Here is a 25067-nt window from a genome sequence, read left to right as displayed (position 1 = left end):
GTATTTTAAAGGACACAGCATTTTATTATGCCTAATCTTACATTTTTTCTTTTTAGGAATTTTCATCAGAAAGTGAAAACGGACAGCACAAGCTAAACATGATGCTATCTAAAGGAGAACTTCTGAGTACTCTGTTGACCAAAGAGAAAGCGAATGGTATCCAGGCCAAAATTGCAACTGCAAAAGAAGATTGGAAAAATTTTCATTCAAATCTCCATCAGAAGGAATCTACCCTGGAGGTATGATTTAGCCAGCTACGTGGACACATTCTGTGTTGTTTGTTGTTGTTAGTTAAACCACATTTTCAGTATATCCAGGACCCCTCGTCAATGATGCTGGCCATCCCTCTCTGCCTATAAATGGATAACTTGATTAAGAAAACAGCTCAATGCTAGATGTGTGAGCCTCACTGAGGAATTAAGTAGCCTCTTGCATAGTAGGGGCTATTATCATGGACCATTAGGAACCACTGGTTTTATTTTTAAGCATATATCACTTAATCTTTCATTTGAAATCCCTTAATTTTGGAAGTTGTTCTAGGAGAATGAGTAGAAATATCTATGTGAGGCTGCATAATGCTATGGGTGAGAAGGAATATTATAACTAATGCCGATATCAAATCCTCAGTTTATATGAGTTAAGTATGCAAAGAGACAAAGGCTTTATAATTTCTTTTTATTTATTCATTTCAACTTGAGTTGAATTTATTGTAATAATAATGTAATTACTGCCACAATGCAATTGTCTTTTTTCTTTGTGAAATCATCTATTTTGTGTACCAACTCTTTTCTTGGAGTAAAATTTAGATGTATGGAGAATTTTTTTTTTTTCCTTTTAAAACAACACTTCCTGGCAAAATAGATAATTTCATTATGACCATAATTAATGCAGGATGGAAAAAATAATAGAGAATTAATAATAGAAAACAAAAATGTGTATTTCCTCAATTCTTTTCTAACCCGAGACCATTGTATTTCTCCTTTGTGATGGTGGCTGTTCTTTCATGGCAGGCATCCTCCATTTAATAGAGTGATAACCATTGTGCAGTGGCTAGAAATTTACTCTTAACCCTGGAGGGATCATGAATGCAACGTGATCTGAGGTCTGAAGCATGTGCTATTAAATATAGTGCATCTAGCTGACAGCAAGATTATCAAGTTCAAGAGATGTCCAGGAGTAGATGGATAGGTCAGGATTGCCTGCCTTTCTTCCTTCCTTCCTTCCTTCTTTCCTTCCTTCCTTCCTTCCTTCCTTCCTTCCTTCCTTCCTTCCTTCCTATTAATAAAATACACATAATAATGCCTTTTGTGTCCCAGGCATGACATTAGGAATACAAACAGGTTAGTTTTTTCCCCTTTCCTCAGGGAACTCACTTTCTAGAGAGGGAAACTATATAAAGAAATTATTGCAATATCATGCAGGTGTGATCAAGGTACGGTGTCACTCAAGGAACACAACTAACTCTATTTGGAGAAGTGTAAGTTTTCCCGAGAACTAACATTTTAACTGAAGCTCAGAAGCTAATCATTCTTTCTGTTTGCAAAGGCTGATGTGCGTTTCAGGTAGAAGGAATTGAATGTTCTGGTCCCGGGTGTACTGAATACCAACAGTCAGCGGGTGGAGCCTTTGAGAAGTTTGACATCCACACGGAGTTTGGGGGAAGAGCAACAAAAATAAGACTGGTGGTGAAGATTAGGGCCAAATAGTGAAGGGTTTCATGTGCTAAGCAAATAGACCAGGGTTCCTTATCTGAACCCCCAGAACAGTGTTTGTTTTATCAATTCTCCCAAGGATAGAGCATAACCCACACCATTCTAGATGCATAGGGGAGAGGTTAATTCATACAATGGATGCTTTAGGAGACCAGGGCTTAATTCTCTCTCAAAATCCTGGTGGAGAAAGGCTGAGTGAGGAACCTACAAGTCTTTAAGCTGGAGATAAACGTGTCAACTGTCTGACCACAGCATAGATTACAATGGGGAAGAGTAAGTAGCTGTAAGACCAGAGAAAACTTTCATGAATGTCCCAGATAAGAGAAGTGAGGGCCTGAATGAAGCAAATGATAATAGAGAGAATTTAGTGCTAAGGTAAAACATCACAGATTTTGGTAAATAATTTGACGAAGAGCACAAGAAAGAAGGAAAAGTTAGGTTTGAATCCTTGGTTTCCAGCTGGGAAGATGGCACAACGGTGATGCCATTGACTGAGACATGAATACAGTGGGTGGTTTTGGAGGGGGTTGCAAAAATTAATTCAGTTCAATCTGCGTTAAATTTGAGGTGTCTGCAAGACACTCGGTGGGTAATGGCCTGGAAAGTAGTGGTTAAAATGAGTGCAAAGCTCAAGAAAGACGGTAGAGCTCTAATGACAGTCATGGTGAACATTTACCAGAGACGGGCTCTGTTGTAGGCACTTAACACATATTAATGCATTTAATCCTCCTGACCGGTCTCTGAGGTAGGCGTTCTCTTATTTCTATTTTGTGGATGAGGACATTAAGGCAGAAGGTGGTTAAATAGTCTGCCATGTTCTTACAGCTAGTAAGTGAGGGAGACAAGGTTCAAAGCCAGACCCTCTGACTTCAAGTGTTGTATAAATACATTCCATAAGTGTAGGCGTTTGTTGGTGGTCACCGAGGTCATGGGAGGAGTAACTGGGGGGGGGGGGAATCCTGCAGAATGAACATTTAGGGGGAGGCCCACACACCCCAATAGACAGGAAGTGGATGAGGAATGCTGGGGGCTGCTTGACTTAGTATCACGCTGTCTTTTTTCCTGTTTCCCAGTGAATTCATTCCTTAGACCAGGAACCTAACTTTTTTGTGTTATATTTCTGACTGAACACATAATACTCTGTTCCTCAGTCCCATCTCTTTGTAGAATTAAATTGTGGATCATGGCTCCCAGTTTGCCTTTCAGCGGCCCCACGAGACTCCAGTAGCAAGGAGATGGAAACACCTTGAATTTATGAATTTATTTAGTTATTCAACAAATATTTTTTGAGCACTTCCCATTTGCCATGGACAATTCTAGGCTCTGGGTGTACAGCAGAGAGTAAAACAGAACAGAACCCTTGCCCTCATGATGCTTAAATGTGAGTCAACTCCTCCAGGATCATGCTTAGCGTCTTACATTTGGGAAGCACTTTTAAGTTTCCAAAACTTTCCCATTGTTACCCATCTCCCTAAGAGATGACGACGGCAGGCCCGACTGTCCCCACATTGTAGACACCCTGGATGAGATAAAGATGGAACCTGGAGCTATTCTCCCTCAGGCTCCTGCCGTCCTTGCCACTTAGATTTTCAAACTCACCTTTGTGGACTTGTTTTTTGACAATACTATCTGAAGCTCTGATTAATTTAAAAGCCTTTAGTTGGTCACATGGTAACATAGATTTCAAATTCACTTTAATCTAGCACTTTCATAAGTCTTGGACAGTGGATATGGACAACTTTGCTAAAGTGAAATGTCAGCCTAGAAAACTTTATCAAATGCATTTGAGTGGTTATTCATACCTACAAGGTATCCATGAAAGTAGTTACGACATTCTTGTGTAATAAACACAGACCACGACTTGCTATTTCTTGTATCTTTACACATCAGAATACACAAATTATTTATTAAAAATATAGTAAGCATGTAAAACAGATGCTCTTACCTCGTCATTAATCCAAATCGACAAAATGTTTGCTAATATTTATTTATATTCCTGCAAGGTACCATGGTGTGGCCCAGGAAGGGTCAGACACAGGCCCTCTCCCCTCATGGAGCCTGTAATCTAGCTGTGGAGACAAGGCAGCCTGCGTCAGATGAAAATCCACAATCCAGCCCAGTCTACGATAAAGTGTATAGTGATTGGTATAACCAACAAACAAGATAGACGTTGAGAAGTGGGTGTGAACTCTGAGGTGGGCTGGATAATTAGGGAAAGTTCATGTTTTAAAAAGCAGGTGCCATACAAAGCCCTTGAAGAATGTTAAAAAATTATACAAGTGCCAAGGTGAAAGATGGAAAGTTCTAGACATTGGGAACAGGGAAAGAAGGGGAGTGTGGGCAGTGGGGCCAGGTGAAGGACTTTGGACCTGCCATTAAAATTTGTGTGTGTCTGTATCTAACACCCTCTAAACCCTCATAGAATCTAAAGATCCAAATGAAGGACTTCGAAGTCAGTGCTGAGCCTATACAGGACTGGCTGAGTAAAACTGAGAAGACGGTACATGAAAGCAGCAACCGCCTGTATGATCTGCCAGCCAAGAGGAGAGAGCAGCAGAAGCTCCAGGTGATAAGATGCTGGGCCCTCACGGCCACCTCTGTATCCCCACCCCACGTACAATGTGCCGTTCAGGTGCCTGGAGTTAGATGATGCCATCCTGAGACAGAGTGTACCCTTGCCCTATTTCTGACAGATTCTGTTTCCCAGCTTTCCTTTGAAGTACATTTGTTTACGTCTTATAGTCTCTACTGTGTGTAATAATAAAGCCGTCCGGGGACACCTATGCTCGCCCGTGTTGATTTCCGTGTTCTTAGGGCCAAAGCTTCGTCCGCGATGTGCTTTTCCCCAGCCTCTTAATAGTAACGTGCTTGTGCTTTTTCAGTCTGTCCTTGAGGAAATAAACTGCTACGAGCCTCAGCTCAACAGGCTAAAAGAGAAAGCTCAGCAGCTGTGGGAAGGACAAGCTGCCAGCAGGAGCTTTATGCACAGAGTGTCGCAGCTGTCTGCTCAGTATCTAGCGCTAAGCAATTTAACCAAGGTAACGCCTGCCATGTGCTGTGTGTGAGTGTGGTACCAATGTCACAAATCAGGAGTCTCGGTAGGGCTGTGCAGGGTGGCTGGCCTGACAAGCCCAGGTCAGGAATAAGGCGTGTAAGTCTATTCCCAGCCTCGTGATCTGAGACCATCGTGTGTGTGGTGTCATCGAAATGTGGCTGTGGGAACAGAGCAAAGAAGCTTTCAAACACTGAACGGACTTCCAATTTCTACTATCGCACAAAATGTCCCCTTTCGCATTGAATTGGCATGTTTTCAGGAGCTTTTATTTTGAAAACTCAAAGCATAAACATAAGGCAAAATTCAGTGTCAGGTCTAAGGAATCTCAGATTGAATTACTTTAGAAAAATGTGAATTCAAAGCAGCTGAAATTTTAGTGGATGTCAGGTCATTTTTTTTAAATGTGTCTAAATTCTTTATACTCATTACATAGTCATCAAGGATGTGTTGACTGAGAGTTTCAGTTCAGTCAACAGAGCAGAGCTCAAAACTGACGATGATTCGTTTAACTGGTTAAATTTCTTTTCTAACAGCTCATACAAAAAGTCAGTGGGATTTTCACTATGACCTTACTTAGGCCACACAGCTGGTGTGATACAAGCCACTCCTGGACTTCGTGGGGCAAGCCTGCTTTGACCTTTATGTGGCTTGTAACATTTGTTCCCTATATTTGTATTTTGCATTTTGGGTCTTAAAATGTAGGGAACCTGCTGTCGTTTAGTCTGGTCTTTCCGTTGGCTTCACCTGCAGGTCAGTGGCTTCAGTTCAGGGTCGACTTACCTCTGGTCTGCTCGTTTGGGTCCTCAATGAAACATTGTTGAGACAGTCTCACTACTCTAGGTCTTGGGGCAAATAGTCTTGGGGCATTTTTCCTATGAGTAAGTTACTTTTGTTTGTCTTTAGAAATCTGGCACATATCGAAAATTGGAAGGAATTAAGGACAACTTTCTATTCCTGTGTATTCATTTAGAAAACCACAATCAATAGATGTTTGAATGCTTTAAGGGCTGTAAAACACATTCATGAATCTCTACTGTGTTGGATATGACTTGTAATTAATAAACAAAATCACTTATGGCCCCCAGTTTTACAATTTAGAGATACTACAAAATCTCAGATAATTATTTTTTGGAACTCTGGCTAACAGTATAGGGCATGTGGCACAGTGCAGCCAAATGTGTTACGTGAAAGCAAGAAACGACTTTAGTTTCCCAGACAAGGTATGAGGAAGAAATTTGACGGATTCTGAAAAAGAAAGGTCATAGTTGTCATAAAGAAGAATAGCAACTAAGTCGAGGGGCAGTCAATTGTAATTGCAAATTGTAATTTTTTCTGCTTTGTGACCCAATCATTCTCATCATTTTACTCTTTAGAAAGAGTTCACACAGCTCACAGGTTAATGGCAGACCTTAGTCGTATCTGTGCAGCCTTGGAATCTATGGCCTATCACAGTTACTTGACCCAAATGGTTAGCTTTACAAGCTGGTAGCATCAGGCCGTGAAGTGTCTGTGGAAAACCATGTCTGTCATTTCCAGGAGAAAGTGTCAAGACTGGATAGAATCGTGGCAGAGCATAATCAGTTCTCCCTCGGGATTAAAGACCTGCAAGACTGGATGACAGACGCGGTCCACATGCTGGAGTCTTACTGCCACCCGACGTCTGACAAAAGTGTGCTGGACAGCAGAATGCTGAAGCTTGAGGTGTGCATTTTAAGGGAAATATCTCTAATTTACCGAATTTTTTTTTTCTCAAAATTTCTCAAGTCTCCATCTGCCTGGTGTTATGTCAACCTGTCTCCACAGGAAATCGTTGATGGCTCTGTTTGTGTAAGGTGGGCATGCCTAAGCATCCCTGAATCATTTGGAACACCTAAATGCTTTGTAAAAAATAAAATAATCGCCCAAATATGATTGCTTGCTTGATAGCTGGTTAAGAGGCTAGTTTCAAATCACATCACTGACACATTTATTCTGAGAAAATATTTCAGTGCAACATTTTATGGGGAAGAATGTTTTGCATCATGTTCAATCCACTTGCCTGCCTGTTGTCATGTAGTCAGTTCTTCTCCCATCCTGAGATATTAGTTCTATTTTCCATTTCTGGTAAAATAATGCTTATGCATTCACTCATCTCTCATTCATATACTAGATGTGTTCTAGGAGATCGTCACTCTGTCTTGATACCAGGAATTCAAAAACGAATACACTATGGTCGGTCTTTGTCCTCTGAGATTTCATTCTGAGGCTGGAGGTTGAAGTACAGAGGACCGTAGGAGCTGATAGGGTTAGACTTGCTCTGTTTTAGGCACACAGAGTGGAGCCGTGCAGGAGGGTTGGGGTTGAGAGTTGGAGGGGGTTTCTCAGAAGTCTGATACCTAAACCGAGATTTGAGAATGGTGTCACATGAGGAAAAGCCAGAGTAAACAAATAGCAGGGTGTGTGAGAAATTGCCAGTGGTTCCTTCTTGCCGCAGCCAAGATGAGTGGCAGTGAGTGGCTGAAGCCAGATCTGCAGAGGTTGGCCAGGTCCAGATTAGGGAGAGACATGAAGCTTTGCCTTTTTGGGGACACCACCAGTTTTATGACTTTGATTCAAATGTCCTTTGTATACAGAAAAAGATGAGTGCTTATGAAGAACTTGAAATATATAAATTACTCTATAAAATAAATTATATGTCTTTCTGTTTGTTAGGCTCGAGGCCTTAACATTTGTAAAGTTCTCCATTCTGTGAATTTGAGAATTCATGAATTCCACTGTAGTTTATTTTTCTCTTATTAAACACCAGTAAAATAAAATGTCAGTGGAGGGAAGGGATTATTCAGAGAAGGATGGAGACCTGCAAAGCCAAGGCTACTTAGAGACCCAGGGGTGACTGATGATTGTTTACTGGCACTTAGCCACTCGGGACTCCCCCACTCTCCACTGTCCACGGCTCAACACAATTGCTTATCGTTCTACAACCCTCAGGAGCTCTGAAATATTTAAAGCCAGAAATGTTCAACGTGCAAATGACAAAGGACTTCTGTATTGGCTTTTATAGGCTCTACTATCTGTGAAACAGGAAAAAGAGATCCAGATGAAAATGATAGTGACCAGAGGCGAATCTGTCCTTCAGAGCACCTGTCCAGAAGGCATGGCTGCTATTCAACAGCAGCTGCAGAGTGTGAAGGATATGTGGGTTTCCCTTCTGTCTACAGGGATCCGTTGTAAAAGGTAAGAGAAACTAAAGCCTACTACTGGGAGGCCATTACAAAAGGATCGATATAACCGGTCAGTAACAGACTGTCCCTGGGGCTGGTTCGTTCTCTCTCTCTCTCCCTCTCTCCCTCTCTCCGCTTCCCCCCTCCCTCCCTCCTTCCCTTTTCTTTTTCTTATTAGAACAAAAGAAACTGGCAGATACATTGTTGCATTTAGGTTGACCTGCAATATTACGCCTTGTTTCATATAACTACATGCTTAGCTTATTGTTTTCACTGCTTAAAAAATCAAAAGATAAATAAACGTTTCATCATGTAAAGCTATATTAATTAAAACCTTGGGAGGTAACCCCAGGAAACACCAGTAGGGGATGGGAAAGAGAGATGAGGAAGGAAGGGCAGCCAATAAAGGACATGTAATCAAACCGGTTACGACAGTGGGCAGCTGAAGCTGAAGCCTGCTGGGCAGTGCTGGGAGCCAGTGCAGAACGCGTGTTTCGGAGCTACCCTGCCCCTGAGTAAAGCAGCTGGAGAATTTGTAAATAAACTCCCAGTGAGTCAGGAAGGCAGTTTGGGGCTGCCCCTGGGGGGCCCCAATCCCTGGCACTTCTTGCCTATACTACACTGAAGCTGAGAGGGCACCTGGGGCCAGAGAATGTCCTCAGGCCGAGAGGGTATGAGGCTGGCAATCGGAAGTCCAGTTGGCAGTGGCTAAAGTGGCATGGTGCAAGGGTACACATGGATGGAGCAGAGTGTCTGCTACAAAATCACCCAAAGCATGGCAGTAAAATTAGGCACAAGGCATCAGTGGAGTTAAAAATGCAACCTCTGTATTGAGAGCAGGAAGCACTTAATTTATCTGTAAGAGAAATACTCAGGTTTTAATAATCAGATCAATTCAGAATATGTCACCCTATTTTTCCATTGTAATTCTCTGGTTTCAAATCTCATGCAAGATAGTTACCCTGCTTGTTCTTGCTTGCTTCCTCCTTCCTTCTTGTATTGATGCCTTTTTTCCTCTCCTCTAAAAGTTCTGCCCATGTTGGTGGACTTAAATATTGATTCTCTCCCTGACCAGAGTCTTGCTCGGCTCCATAAAAACCTCACTCAGGGGCTCTCTTCCGTGTTTGCCCTAAAGCCCGTCCCAGTGTCTCCTGTGACCTGGTTACTGACTCCAGGTTTCATATCCAGCCCCACTTTTCTGCCTGTTGGCCTGGGCTAAGCTGTGCCTGGCTTCCTGAGGCCATACTTGCCAGGGACCCAGATTGATAAACCCTGGCCACGCAGCCCAACCCAGCCTACCCCATCCGGTTCTGGGTGGACTTCCTGGGTGTGGAGTGGACAGAGCAGACCGATGGATAGGACTGGCCTGACGAGACTTCTCACTGTGGACTGCTGTCTTTTCATCTACCTTTCAGTCATCTCGAAGGAGCCCTTTCTAAGTGGACGAGTTATCAGGATGATGTCCGACAGTTTTCCAGTTGGATGGACAGTGTGGAAGCCAGCTTAAGTGAGTCTGAAAGGCAGTCTGCGGAGCTGCGGGAGAAAACAGCCGCTCTTGGAAAAGCCAAGGTGAGAGCTGGATTTCAGATTGCAGTTGTTGTCTAAAGGGCTCCTTCAGATGCCACAGGCATGAGAAAATGTGATTACCTGTGTAAGACAGGGTTCTACACAGAAGAAAACTGTTCGGGGCTTGTATCGTAATTTGGAATGGCTTCTGAAACTGGACTTTGCTTTGTGCCTGTTTTATTAGTGAGTGAAAATGTTCTCTTCTAGGAAAACCTCAATGATCCATCTTTTATGGTACAGACCATTTAAAATTTGGCAAGTTGTAGTATCTTTTAATATCTTCACCCTGCTCATCATTAGGAAGTAAAAATGTTTTCTTTTTGTTACATCCTTTTGTATTTCTACTTATGTGCATTTTTCATTATGCTCATATTAATACAGTACTACATGTAAAGATTTTTAATTTGATAGATAGATGATAGATTGATAGATAGATAGACAGACAGATTTAGGGGGATGTGTTTGTAAATCTTTTTTATTGATAGTATTCCAACATTAAAATACACACACACACACACACACACACACACACACACACACACACAAATTCCTAACTCCTACCTTGGCTCTTGTCTCCATCTACTGTTATCATTATGTAAAGGTAAATGTCATAGAAAGGTGAATGTCTCACTTCCTTGCTTATGAGCCCCATTGACTTTCCCTTGTCTGGAGTATCATACCAATCTCCCCCCACTGCGTTTGTAAGAATTTTAATAATCTCTTTGGCCATCCTCATTTCCTTCAGTTTCCCACCTTCTTCCCACCCATGCTCTAGCCTTACTGAATTTCTCACTATTTCCTGAATGTGCCGGAATCTTTTAAAATCCCATGAGTTTGCAGAATGTCTTACATTTTCACTGAAGGCCCTCCCTCAGCCTCTGTACCTGGCAACCTCGGAATTAATTCAGAAGTCATTTTTGCTATGATACCACCACCATGCTAGGCTTGATTACTTCTTCTGTTCTTGTTGTTCATATCTATTAATTATATAGAATATATGTTACATATCTCTTTCCCTCAGTGGATAAGCAGGCTTACTTTTCCTTATATCCTATGTACTTGGCTCTCTGATGCAGAGCAAATGCTGCGTAAAAGTTTTTTGAATGACTGAATGGCCTGGTGTGACCTATGCCAAATCACTTAACATTTCTGGGTCTCATTTATACATCTGAAAATACAGTCATAACTGTCTACTTCATAGGATTGTTACAATGATTAATTGCCTGATTAGCTTATTGATCTATTCAGTAAATATTTATTGAGAACTTGGTACATGTAGGCATTGTCCCAGATTCCAGGTGAATAAAATAGACAAGTGTTGTGTGCTGGTAGGAACACATATGCTCATCAGTAAATGGCTGAATAAGTCATTTTACAGTTGGCTATAAATGCTGTGAAGAAAAAAAGTGGCATGGGGTCAAGAGGAGGACAGGAAAGGTCTCTCTGGAACAGCAAACATGTGGACTGTGCCCAAAGGAATTTAGTGCAGAGAAATTAGTCTCTGCACTGGGAAAAGAGCCTTGCAGATATAATAGTTAGTCCCTCAGGCCCTGAAAAGGGAGGGAACTAAGAGAAAGGCTGTGTGTTGCTGGAGCAAGAATAAACCGGGGAGGGTGGTTCGAAGTGAGTTGGCAGAGGTGTCAGGGCCCAGATCAGATCATGCCTTGCCATGTCTGCTAGCCTGAGGGTTTTCCCTTTGATCCTGCCAGCACTGGGATGATGATATTTTAAGCTAGGGAATGACATGATTCCATTTATCATCTTAGAACCTTTTATCACTCAGGCTGCTATGTGGACTATGGAAAAAGGGACGGGGCAAAATTAGTGGCAGGGACTCTGTCTAGCAGGACGTTACAGAAGCCTAAAAAAAAAAAAAAAAAAAAAAAAAAAAAAAAAAAAAGATGATAGCAGCAGCATGGGCTAGTGAGTTTACCGGAGACATTAGGACAAATGCCGGGATACAGTGAGGAGATAGAACTGACAGGATTTCATCATGGATGGGATGACAGAGAGTGGGGAGAAAGGGCGACTTTCAGTGTTCCAACCTGATCATTTGCCTGGAACATGGTGGCATTTACTGTTTGAAAAAAGACTGAAGGGGAAGGGCATTCGGTGGGGGTTGGGGGAGAATGGGAATGGAGTGGAGATTTTTGGGCAAATTGAGTTTGAAATATCCGTCAATTAAAATGATTATCTCCGAGAAAGTTCTGGGCCAGATATCAAATACACACACACACACACCCACCTATAAAGAGAGATGAATGGATGTTTCTATCTACAAATAGATAATCTGAGATCACTTGTCAACTATACAGTTAGTGAAAATATCTTAATATCAGTATCATTGCTATGAAAGTGTATGTGTTAACTCCTTTATTATCTTTTAAAATGTTCTCTAGTTATTAAATGAAGAAGTGCTGAGTCACAGCAGCTTGCTGGAGACCATTGAAATGAAGGGGGCTGGCATGACGGAACACTATGTTACCCAGTTAGAATTCCAGGATCTACAGGAACGATACAGAGCAATCCAGGAGAGAGCCAAGGTATGGTGAACTGTGTTCTGTGCAGACTCACTGAAGTGGGAGTGTTTGGAGCTGTGCTTGTTTAAAGACTCATTTATTTGGGGATATAAATTTTCACAAAAAATATTTTCACAGATGTATGAAAACAGATAGAACAAAATGATATAGCAGATAGCAAGTAGCACAATGAATTTTAATACTTTAAACATACCACTGGCGAAACCAAACAAAAACCTTCCAATAATTTCAGCACATTAAAATTACTAAAGGAAAATATTTCTCAATTAAAAATACATAGAAATTTACCAATGTAAGAAAAATTGTGGACAGCTTCATAACGAAGACATGTAAATGCCTTAATATTTCCGATACTGATTGTTTTCTAAGGCAGAAAATCATCATCACTAATATCATTCTTCAGTTAGGCCTCACAAAGAAAATAAAAGTAACTTTTCAAAGCACATCCTACTTTATTAGACAAAGTACATGGAAAAATAAATCTATAATGAGTTCAAATCATGACTTAAGGCACCGTGTAAGGATTTAACTTTATACGTGACAAGTACATTTTTCTGACAAGTAAAGTTAATTCATTTTTTTGGTGTGTCAATGTTACATTTCCTAAGAAATTCAGAGATTGGGAAGTTAATTCCACAAAGTGATCTTTAAAACGCCTTTAAATCCTTATATTATGTATTTATATTTTCACACGTATCTTGAAGCTTCATTCTTCTAGGAAACTGTTCATATTCCGATGATTTAATAATCATGCTTTTCTAAAATCCTAAAAGTGAATTCTTACAGTGTGTTGAAACTGCATGTAGTAATGCATTTCCACTTTAATCATCGTAAATGCTCATAATAGGATGCAGTAACAAAGTCTGAAAAACTAGTTCGCCTGCACCAAGAGTATCAGAGAGACCTAAAGGCATTTGAAGTTTGGCTGGGGCAAGAACAAGAAAAGCTTGAACGATATTCAGTTCTTGAAGGTGATATCCATACTCACGAAACAACATTGCGGGATCTTCAGGTAAATTTTATTTTATATTAAAACAAAGGAGTTTTCATTCTAAATATGGAGTTATTCTTTTAAGCGAAGGGAAGTTAACTTGACCTTGAATCCTATCACTAGTTGGCATGCATTAAATGAAACCCTAGTAAGGTCTGATCTAGAGTGTTCTGGGACCTCTTTAGTATATGCTAGTTGAGATCATTTGGTAGGTAATTTAGATTCAGCAGGACTGGGACTTGTGGAATTTGTTCCGCTTCTATGGTGGCCTCTGACAGGAATGGCTAATGGTCTAATTTATGGTGTTGACTGCCCCCTGCCTGTTGCTCCTTAAATGACTCACTTAGATATGGGACATAGCAGCAGGAGTCAATAGAATGTGACACTCAGTAAAATTACACTAGTGGCACCATTTTGGGCCATCTGGCTTCGACCAAAACCTCCACATTGCTGAGTACATAGGTCCAGGTTCAGAGTTCTAGAAGCGGGAATTAAAGGAGCTAGAAAAAGTGCTGGTGCTCAGACAAGCAGGCCGTGATTGAGACAAGATGGCAGACCCCGTGGGGAAAAGTTGTTCTAACTCAATTACTTATTTACTCATTCAGCATTTATTGACTACCTAATACAGTGCAGACACTGTACAAAGAAGATTAAAGCAATTATTCCTGCCTTCAAGGAATTTGCAATCTAGTGAGAATAGTAGACCCATTGGTAGATCATTATAAACAATATGATAAGGACAATAATAGAGTAATACAAAGGATCTTATGGGAGCATCAGAGAGGCCCTTAGTTTTTCTGAGTGAAATAGGCAGGGGTCAGGAAGTGCCCCAAGAAGGGGCGACCAAGTGTACACAGTGGGGAATAGAGAAAGACCAATGAGACAACTCCATGGCCCATCAGCAGTATGCTAGAACTTACTGATATGCTGTCAGCCCTCATTAGAATTGGTTTAGGATTAGGCAAGATGCACCTACAGCTTTCATAAGGTAGAAAAAGCAGGGACTAAGATGGTTATAAAATTTCTGGCTATTGTCTCAGAGACTGTTGTATAATGGCAGGAGCATAAGTTGAGTGTAGGAAGTTTGGACTCGAATTCTTGGTGGGACCTGACATTAGGTGACTTCAGGCAAGAGAGAACCTCTCTTATTCAGTTTTCTCCTTAGAGTTGTTTATAAGAAAGGATTAAATGAGATGGGCAAAAATGTTACTTAAGTGATGGTCCATTCATGAAATAAATATAGAGTAGAAGTTAGAAGGGACATAACTTCATTAGCTTATTTAAGGATCTCATCCATTCTTTTTTAAAAATAGTAGGATACTCTGGTCCACCAGGTTTAGCTGTCGTAATCTATTTTCATAGAGTTGACTTTGTTTTTGCTAAATTACCCCTCTCAGCCCTTCACTCCAGACACTCTTGGCAAGCAAATGCCGAGCTCTCTAGGCTTCTGTGTGGGAGCCGGGCCAACACATTACTTGTCCTAGCAGATGTTTCTCTTGTTCCGGTCAGAAGAAAACGTTCCACTTCAGTCAATAGTCATGTGGTCCAATCCTAACTCTCACTTCGCCATGCATTAATTCTTACAGTCTTATTTTGAGTCATCACAAATGTTCAAAGGAGATGACAATTGAGGGAAAAGGTAGTAAAGAATCGTGGTGTGTCGATTCAGAATCCTGGTATCCTACAACACGCTGAATGGTGTGGGGATCGCCCAGCAGTGTGGACCACATTCACAAATGATTTGTGTAAACAGAAGGCCTAATTTAGGTCATGGAACACACAGATTTTTAAAATACTGGACCATTATTCCCTTCAGAATGAAAAGTTGAAATGTAGGACATAAAATAATTTATATAATACAGTGATGATTTGTATAATAGAGATAATAGTTACAAAATATAGAAAGGAGCACATATTGGGAAGATTAATAAATTAGGGCAGAGGTCAGTACACAACAGCCCAGAGCCTCATGCCTGTATTTTAAATAAAGTCTATTGGAACGCAGCCACACCCATTATGTACCATCTGTGGCTACTTCAAGCTACAATGACCAAGTTAAGTACTTGCAGCAAAGACAGCATGGCCCACAAAGCTTAAAATATTTACTGTCTAGCCCTTTACTGGAAAAGTTTGACAACCCCTGAATCAAAGAAGGAGATTGCACAAAATTAACTCTTAAACATTGTTAATAATTTTGGAATACAATTTCTGTGCTTGTAGCCATTTTGATGAATATTTTACCATGTATATTATTCTTCTCTTCTATTTACAACATGATCACGTTACAGCAAGTGACCTTGAAGTGACCTCATAGCTGAGGAAAAAAATATATCCATTATTTTGAATCATATGAGATTACTAGTTTTGTAGGTAAAAATAGTCAGATATCCACCATTTCAAATTGTTTGAACTGATATGAAAGATTTCTTTATAATACTGTATTTTAACTAAGTATGTTGGTACTTTTAACACTCTTGGTGGGATTTGACTTGGTTCCTTTCGATTTTAGTTTATCAGATCAAGTAACTGGATTTATTTAACATAAGAAATACAAGTATTTCTTATGTTAAATAAACTGTTTTTAATATTGTTTTGCCAATATCTTTAAGGCTATGAGTTTTTCCATGAATTATAGTTTATGCTCTTCAAGACTTTTCATACTAGATTTGTAAGGTAAATCTTAGGGTCTTAAGTTTTGGTGGAGGGAAATGTATTTTTACCTCGGACATCTGGTTGGCAGGCATGATAATTCAACCTCCCAGATTTGTATGCCTTTATTACCCTCTGGCCAACTTTTCTTGGCCATCACATTTCTCAAAGCACAACTTTGGCAGGGTCCCTCCTTAGGAAAAAGAGGCTCCATTGTTCCTTTCTCAACTACACGTGTAGCACTGATCCCATTCAATGTCAAAGCAAGAAGCCTTAGGCTCTTTAAGCAGATTATGAGCCATAAAAGGCATATGGTTATTTAAAGAAAAAAAAATAGCCCTATAATCACCAGGGTTTTTGCCTATAAGCTGAAAAGTCAAATTTCAGAAACTTTCTAAGATTGGGACAAATATTACTATGTGTGTGTTATTTGTGTGTACGAGTATGCATATGTCTTGATTGTTTTAATAGGAAATATTTGTGACTCTTTGTCCTGGCTTGGGAAACACTATTCAGTATCAGTACCCGTTGTTTTGCATAAGACAGAATAAAATCATTCTTTTCTAATGTGCAGTTCAAGCTGGCACAGTGGGCTTGGGTGAGACATGATAACCTGTACAGGTGTGAAATATGAATGAGGTATGACAGCCATACCCTTCTCCTGCAGGAGCTGCAGGTGCACTGCGCTGAGGGGCAGGCCCTGCTGAATTCAGTGCTGCACACCAGAGAGGATGTGATACCGTCGGGCATCCCCCAGACGGAGGATCGGGCTTTAGAGTCTCTCCGGCAGGACTGGCACGCTTACCAGCAGAGACTGACCGAGACCCGAACTCAATTCAACAATGTGGTCAACAAACTGAGACTGATGGAACAAAAGTTTCAGCAGGTAGATGAATGGCTAAAAACACTGGAGAAGAAAGTGAGTCTCAGGACTGAACGTCAGTCTAACCGGGCAGCCAAGGAGACACAGTTACATCAGATGAAGGTACAACCAGTTCAAATACCTGATCTTGGTAAAAGTAGTAGTTGCCTTGCATAGTTGGTTTCGTTAAAATATTTAGGAACTTTTTCTTTCGAAGGTTTATATTTTGCAAAATCATTTTCTGCTCAAAAAAAAATTTAACATAAATTACAATGGCACATTCTAACAGCAATTATTAATAGAATCTTAAATTAGTCTTTAATAAAATATAATTTAATGAAATATTTTATATTTTCTTCCCATACCTTATTACCTTGCTTTGTAAAGATACATGAATGCTAGTATTTCAATCATTTAAGTCTGTGTTTCTGATTTGAAATTGCTCTAATATCATGCATTGAAATAATATGCGACATTTAGTTTTATTCTATTTTTTATGCAAATTCAGTGCACATGATCAAAACAATGCTTAAGCCTTTAGAATTTCTTTTCATTATTCATCTAGTTTAAAATTTATCTAAGTGTAACAAGATATAAAAATTTATGCCATTCTGTTTTAAAAGTTTTGAACTGAAGTGTAAATACAGAAAACTACTCAGGTTCATAAAAAGTGCAGTTTTTATCATGTTATTGTAATACAGTTTTTCATGAAGTTTATATATGACGCACTTAAAAAAATTATATCTCAGAATAAATATATTCTAAACATACTGGAATTACTTGCTGTTAAGACAGTTATATCTATATACAATTTTATATATATTTTTGAACGGAAGTGTAATATATATAGGAAAGTGCCCAAATCAGAAATGTATAGTTTTTAATCACATTGTTGTAATATAATTTCTTATGAAGGTTAAATATATTTTTTCAAAGTTATATGTCAGAATAAATATGTTCTAAACTTACAGTGAAATCATTTCCTATTAAGAAGATGTGTGTGTGTGTGTGTGTGTGTCCATTTGTGTGTCCATTTGTGTGTATACCGTGTTTCCCCGAAAATAAGACCTAGCCGGACCATCAGCTCTAATGCATCTTTTGGAGCAAAAATTAACATAAGACCCTGTATTATATTATATTATATTATATTATATTATGTTATATTATATTATACTGTACTATACTATACTATATTATATTATATTATATTTATTAAAGACCCAGTCTTATATTGAAATAAGACCAGGTCTTATATTAATTTTTGCTCCAAAAGACGCATTAGAGCTAATGATCTGGCTAGGTCTTATTTTCGGGGAAATACAGTAGATATATATGTATGTATATATATATATATATATATATGTATGTGTGTATATATATATATATATATATACATATATATATATATATACACATACATATATATATATATTTGTCTTACTCAAGAATGGCTAAGATTAAACCTTTCCCTGCAATATTTACATCACTTCAGAAGTGGCACGAAGAAATCACCACATACAGAGATGAAGTTGAGGAAGTGGGCGCAAGAGCTCAGGAGATCCTGGATGAGCGTCGCGTGAGCAGCCGGATGGGCTGCCAGGCCACACAGCTGACTTCCAGATACCAGGCCCTCCTTCTCCAAGTGCTGGTGAGAGGGCCATCCGTGCTTGTTACAGCCCCACGAACTTCCCAAGCCAAAATACTCTTCCTTTCATTCACTTCCAGTGAAGATCCATAGTTATCCAGAAAGGCGATGGCATAGGTCTTCAATTCACTGTTCAATATTGTGTCTTCTTTCAAAGGAACAAATAAAATCCCTGGAGGAAGAGATTCAGAGTCTGGAGGAATCCGAATTATCCCTAAGTTCCTATTCTGATTGGTACAGCTCTACTCATAAAAACTTCAAGAATGTGGCTGCCAAAATTGACAAAGTCGATAAAGTGAGGATGGGGAAAAAAATGACGACGTTGGAGGTAGGCGTGTAAACATCAGGCTTGTCTCCCCTCCTTTCTTTCCATTTTCCTGCTACATATTGGGAGCGCGTGGGCTCATCCCAGCCTGGTATGACTGGTGGTCCTTGGCTCATCATTTCCCTTCAAATACTAAGCTTTAATCTCTTTAAGGCCCAAAGCGGGCTTTCATTTATTGGTGATGTGATACCATCTGAATGACTTAGACATTGACTGCTCACAAAATTCTTAACTAAATTCCAGTTTAACACTGAAAAAGTAAGACAAAAAGTTTTATCTCAAATCCATGGCACTGCGCATTAATAGAGTTTTAACTCAGATCTTTAGGAACGTAGCTGAGGCTGAGAGAAACGTCAAGTTCTGTCCTAAGTCTCTGATTTGGGAATGATATATTGATCATTGAAGTGAAGGAGAAAAAAAATAGCATCCCTGGTTCCTGGCAGGGTAAATCTCTTTATAAACTTCAAAAGCGTAGGAAATAGGTGGACTCGAAAATGGGGCTTGAAAGCCTTTTCTTTAAAAGGAAAGAAATCAGATTAACTTAGGATTTTCTTCCTACTTACTCTCATTCTCAGGGTTTACTAAAAGACATGGAGAGAGGCCACAGTTTGCTTAAATCAGCCCGGGAGAAAGCAGAGAGGGCTCTTACATACTTGGAAGACGGCGACGCAGAGGCTTTAAGGAAAGAGATCCATGATCACATGGAGCAGTTGAAGGGACTGACCAGCACTGTTCGGAGAGAGCACATGACTCTGGAAAAAGGCCTTCATTTGGCAAAGGAATTCTCAGACAAATATAAAGCACTAACTCAGTGGATAGCAGAATACCAAGAAATCCTACACGTTCCGGAAGAAGCCAAAATGGAATTATATGAGAAAAAAGCTCAGTTATCTAAATACAAGGTAGTTTGTTGTTACTCACTGGCAAATGTATTAATCCCATGGGGACTAAATGGGAGGGAGGTGATGCTTGGTGTGTGTCACCTTTGGTGGGTGCTGAAAAAACGTCTGTAATGTGTCTCTTCTACTGGGCATGAGTGATGTGGATTTATTTGGCTACATACACTACATTGACTTTATACGTCCATCCAGGAATCATATTTTCCTGATATTCAAATAGTATCCAAAAATGGAGATCTGTTCTCACAGTGCAATCTAGGCACATGAATCCTCCAGGTAAATCTTCCTGGCACCAGAATCTCACACCGATAGATGGTTCTCTATTTCGTGTAGTCTTCCCTTCATCTTTGGGTACCCAAGGCCTATAAGCTGACCTATGGTAAATTGAAAATGAGATACCCTAATTGTAAGAAAAGAGGTTCTAATTAGCCAACTGTAGCTAAACAGCTTAGAAATTAATTTTTCAAAGAATAAATGGTGTTGTGAATATAGCTAGCTATACATGATATCTAGATATTACCTGCTCACATATTTGAAACAGTTATCGAAGATTCTATGTAGAATAATTTGTGTTCTAAATTTGACCTGAGTGATTAAGTGATAGTCTCCAAGAATTGATGTGATGGCTTACCTCAGAGCTTTCCCTGTTGGAAGCTGTTGGAAGCTTTTTCCTTCTCCAGCCAATATGTCTATTCCCATCTATGTCTTTTCTACCAAGTCTGAGAGCATGTCTTTGCAAGTACCATGTAAGATTACAACTGCTTCTTTTTTGTTTGTTTTTTCCACTCACTTCTTGATATATTTAAATAGGGCTGTGAGCCTGTACAGCTGGCTCACAGTCCTGTGGCAGCTGGAATGTATTTCCCTAACTTCACGTGCACGTCATGCTGCCGCTAACTTCATGAACTCAGCATAAAAAGATAGTGCCCCGCTCCCTTTATCTTGTGCTATTTTTTTCTCTGCGGAAAGAAATAAGGTGGAAGCCAAACTATGTTAAATTTAGCCAAATATAATTCTTTTCCATACTTTCCTCTCCACATATGAAGGAATGTTGGGTATGTTACTCTGTATTTCAGAACCATATTTGCCATAAAACATCATTCTCTCGTTAATGTTTTACATTTGTTGATTTATAAAATGTATGTCAAATCTTTATTTGAAGATGATTACCTCACATGTGCCACAGGCACATGTACATATTCAGGTTGGTCCCACAGATGAGCTGGCTCTCTGTTTTTCTTTGTAATTCAAGTCACTTCAACAAATGGTGCTGTCCCATGAGCCATCAGTAAAATCGGTGCGAGAGAAAGGTGAGGCTCTTCTGGACCTGGTACAGGACGCTACTTTAAAGGACAAAATAGATAAGCTTCAGAGTGACTATCAGGACCTCTGCACTGCGGGAAAGGTAAGGACATAGCAGAAATTTGACAAAAATGTATTTATTTGCCCCAAAGGGGATTCTGACTCCTTTTTCTCTGTCAGAAAAATTCAAGGGCTGGACTAGGTCAGTAATTTTCCTTCTTGTCAGGTAGGCATTTTAAATGGCATGATGACTCTTTTTTCTGTTTCTTTTGTTTGTTCGTTTTTCTCTGCTACTAGTAATTTTCTGATATATGTAACTCTACCTACCCTAGGAGTTGCCCTGGGTTTCTAAAAAAGATAAACCAGTTTTGAGTAAATTTTTGGCTTGAAATCACCTCTAACGGGCACCTGGCTTCACAGGAACACGTGTGTAGTCTGGAGGCGAAAGTCAAGGACCATGAAGATTACAACAGTGAGCTCCAAGAAGTAGAAAAGTGGCTTCTGCAGATGTCAGGCAGGCTCGTGACGCCTGACCTCATGGAGGCAAGCAGCCTAGAGACAATCACCCAGCAACTGGCACATCACAAGGTACACTTGGTCTCTAAAGAGGAGAAGAATACAGACAGCTTTAACACAGGCCATGCCTGTGAGTGTGCACGCGTGCATGTGTGTGCGTGTTTAGGTGCACATGTGAGTGTGTTGTGCGTGTTTGTGAGCACATATGAGTGTGTGTGTGTGTGTGTGTGCATGCATGTGCAGCTCTGGATTATAATGACTACGCAAGTGTTCAGCTCTGAGTCCTGATGATGTCTGACAACAATTGAATTCAATAGTTAAGTGAATCAACCATAGCTGAATCCTGGCATTCAACTCTGAACACACTGTAGCATTTTTTCCCAGCTAACAGGTTTTTCTTTTATTGCAGAATTTAATCTTTATGGAGTAATTTAGCAAAGAAAGAGATTGTCTTTAATATAGAAAAAGTGCAGCCCAGGACAGGATACAGGAATAGTGATCAGAAAGTCTGGACTGCAGCCAGAGTCTCTCCTTCCTAGCTGGGGAAACTTAACCTTTCCGAGCCTCCTCCTGTTTCTCTTCTGTGAAGGGTGGGAATGATACCAACCCCACCACATGCTGTAGCTGTTGTGGTCATCACAGGAAACGTCTGTCAATAGTTTGTAAACTACAGATGGCAGTACTGATGTGAGGTGTTCTTATCTTTATTAATATGTCTTATTAGTAATTATATATGCCAGATAACAGATGTCATATATGGTCATGATTTTATGGAGCAGTTGTGGTGACTTTTTAGAAAACTGAATTTTAGTCATGATGAGCTCAATATCTAATAGTGTGTCAGGAAAGCCAGGGAACCTCTCTGGGCTTCAGGATTCCCATCTGTAGGAGAATTTTATTTAGCAAATATGAATAGCAAAGTAACTACATGATATAGTCTATTAGACACCTGAGGAAATACCCTCAATAGCCTCATGATGTAGTGATTTTATTCCAATTTGAAGACAAAGTGGTTCTTTTCCATAATGTGCATATAATAACCTGTAACCCAGCACCATTGGAAAAAGTGTTGGACCCAGAGCTGCTGAGGGACCACCAGGTTTCCTTAGATATACTAATGTGTTAACCCTGGAAATCTTTGTATGAATGTGTCACTTATCATTAGTATCACACAGCAGTAAGGAAATTAAAATCAGATTTGAAACAATTAGTTCCTCCTGTCTAAGTACCCAATGATAATCCTTGCTAGAGAACACATGTGGGCATAGTGGTATGGATGCAGTCAGGCAGAGTGAGGTCCAAAGCCCGAGGGCTCTGCCATTTACTAGTTGTATGACCTTGATCGTATTATATACCCTGTCTGTGCTTCAGTTTCCTCACCTGTAAAACAATGATAATAATACACATTTTTCAGGATTTATACCGGGGGTGCCAAAAAATGTATACAGATTTTAAGAGAGGTTATCTATGCTCAAGCAGTCGTTCGCTGTCATCAGAAGTGTCTGGACGCTGATGGTAACCACTTTGAGCACCTCTTGTAATTGCAGAAGTCAGACATGATTTTTATTTATCTTTTATTGTCGGTATACATTGAGTATTACAACTAATACAGATTTATCCTTTCTTAAAATGTATACATGTTTTTGACACCGTCTATATATAGCTCCTGGACTACCGCAGTTACTTAATAGATGGCAAATGTTATTTTTGTTAATATAAATATTATTAAATGTAAATTAGATATTACATAAATTAATAATCAGATGTTAGATTATCACATAAATCAGACATTGTATTATTAGATAGATTTGATATTAGTAAATTAGATTAACCAGTAATTAGATTATTTTAGATCTAAATTATACCAGAATTATAATTTACGGAGCTGAAAAATATATGAACATCCTTTCTCTGATAATGATGTCATTGAGCAGATATCTCTCTAACTGAGATCAGCCATGAAGTCACTCTAGTCTTAAAGGTTACTTCATCATCCCTGCGTAACTTAATTTATTAAACTCATGAGTCTTCCTGTTGGAGTATCCCTGAATACATACATTTTTGTTTTCTCATTTGCTATATGATAACCAAGACAAACTGCAAAACTCTTTTTCAAAAACATCATTAAACAGTTAAAGTTTTCATGTTAATCTTTCTGTTTGGTAAACAGGGTATTTAAAGACTAAAAATGGAATTATGAGAACTCTGCGTGTGTTTCATTTTTGTAGGCAATGATGGAAGAAATTGCTGGTTTTGAAGACCGTTTGAACAACCTTAAAATTAAAGGCGACAATTTGATCAGCCAATGCGTAGAACACCTCCAAGCAAAACTTAAACAAAATGTTTACACGCATCTGCAGGGCACGAAGGATAGTTACTCAGCCATCTGCAGTACAGCTCAGAGGGTGAGTGACATTGGGACATTCTAGAATAATGGTGAGTTAAGGAGAACAGCTGTGCAATCTAGAGGGATTTAAAATAGTTTTGACGCTTCAGTCTTTGGGATAGTTTTAGTGTCTGTCCAGGCAGGAAATAACATAGATTTCAGTCTCTGTGTGAACACAGAACTAAGATGTTATACATTTGATTTATGTGACAAAGTGGTGAATTTTCAGACATTCGGTTTTACACAATCACTTTATTCCATGATTGATTATAAAATCTTTTTAAAATTTTGTTTGTTTTTATTTGCACACCATTAATGCTTCTTTCTAATTTGCCATTTATTCTGTAACACCAAAATAAGTTTATTCTGTGATGTTCACAACAATTATTTTCTTTTTAACTCTATGCAGACTGGGTTCTACTCTAATTTAATATTTTTATGTCTCCATATGGAAATTGAGAAAAGGAATAAGTACCAATTTTGAGTTATACTTTAATGGGTTTATTTCTATTAAAATGGAATCCTTAATGTTATAAAAATAAGTCTAAAATGGGTAAGAATCATCCTTTTAACAAAAATTAATTACAATTAGTGAATTGCTTCTTACTATTCTAGAACTTTTAAATGGCACTGCAAAAAGTTCATGATTTTTGTTACTGGGCTGGCCGGTGAGAAGTGGAGAGCCTGGTCTGTGTTCATCATGATAATAAATAAATAAAAAATTGCTGGGTGACATTAGTTGACTCCCTAGACTTGGAAATTTACCTTCAAAATGTTAGTGAAAAAGAGGAACAAAGTAATCTAACAAATTGTAGATGATGACAAAGAAGGAAAGGGAGAGAATCAAGGGAAAAAAAGTGGCGTGGAGCTTTCTGGTGAGGTCATTTGTTCACTCATTCAATAGAGGCTTATGAAATACTGAATTTGTAGTGGGTATTTTCTCTGCATTAAGGATACAATATACACTTTTTAAGAAACATTGGTAAATGTTTAAAAGACAAATATTTAAAAATAAAATTTTAGGAGCAGCTCAAACTCTAAGAATAGAGTCAGACCTCATAATAAAAATTTGCAAAAATGACAAAGAGAACAAAATACTTTCTTTGTTTTTGCTTGTAATAATAATAGATAAGGGCTAGTCCCAATATCAGATGGCAATGATTAATTTAATAGATGACACAGAAAAGCAGAATTCAATTATTACTTTTCCTATCTCAATAATGAAAGAAAAGCCAATCTGATTTCATATCTTTCTTTTTATCTTTTTTTTTTTTAATGGAATAGTTTGCTCAGGAAACATCATAGGTATGTTTCAAAAAAATACATAGTAGTTTCTCAACCCATCTTTATTGGTATAATGGAAATTGGTTGGCTGATTAAAGATTGTAACCAATCTTGGTCTAACCAATCTTTTGGATA

At 39.1% G+C, this 25067-nt stretch overlaps 1 protein-coding gene across 4 annotated transcripts in view; it reads left to right on the top strand.

Moving 5' to 3' along the window:
* SYNE1 (spectrin repeat containing nuclear envelope protein 1) overlaps positions 1–25067 on the top strand; it is a 417051-nt gene that overhangs the window by 212536 nt on the left and 179448 nt on the right. For 3 of the 4 annotated variants that reach the window (XM_033094253.1, XM_033094230.1, XM_033094248.1), the window contains 15 exons: positions 57–239; positions 4135–4278; positions 4595–4750; positions 6304–6468; positions 7808–7980; positions 9383–9536; positions 11933–12076; positions 12921–13085; positions 16381–16698; positions 18068–18223; positions 18378–18548; positions 19121–19447; positions 20697–20849; positions 21167–21334; positions 23491–23667. In XM_033094253.1, the coding sequence (XP_032950144.1) occupies positions 57–239; positions 4135–4278; positions 4595–4750; positions 6304–6468; positions 7808–7980; positions 9383–9536; positions 11933–12076; positions 12921–13085; positions 16381–16698; positions 18068–18223; positions 18378–18548; positions 19121–19447; positions 20697–20849; positions 21167–21334; positions 23491–23667 (2754 nt within the window). The remainder of the gene's footprint in view (positions 1–56; positions 240–4134; positions 4279–4594; positions 4751–6303; positions 6469–7807; positions 7981–9382; positions 9537–11932; positions 12077–12920; positions 13086–16380; positions 16699–18067; positions 18224–18377; positions 18549–19120; positions 19448–20696; positions 20850–21166; positions 21335–23490; positions 23668–25067) is intronic. The other variant, XM_033094240.1, reaches the window with a different exon arrangement.

Source organism: Rhinolophus ferrumequinum, chromosome 3, assembly GCF_004115265.2.
Source record: "Rhinolophus ferrumequinum isolate MPI-CBG mRhiFer1 chromosome 3, mRhiFer1_v1.p, whole genome shotgun sequence".
In the NCBI taxonomy this organism is placed as follows: Eukaryota; Metazoa; Chordata; class Mammalia; order Chiroptera; family Rhinolophidae; genus Rhinolophus; species Rhinolophus ferrumequinum.
The sequence above is the reverse complement of the archived record's forward strand: the minus strand, read 5'-3'. Positions and strand labels throughout refer to the sequence as shown.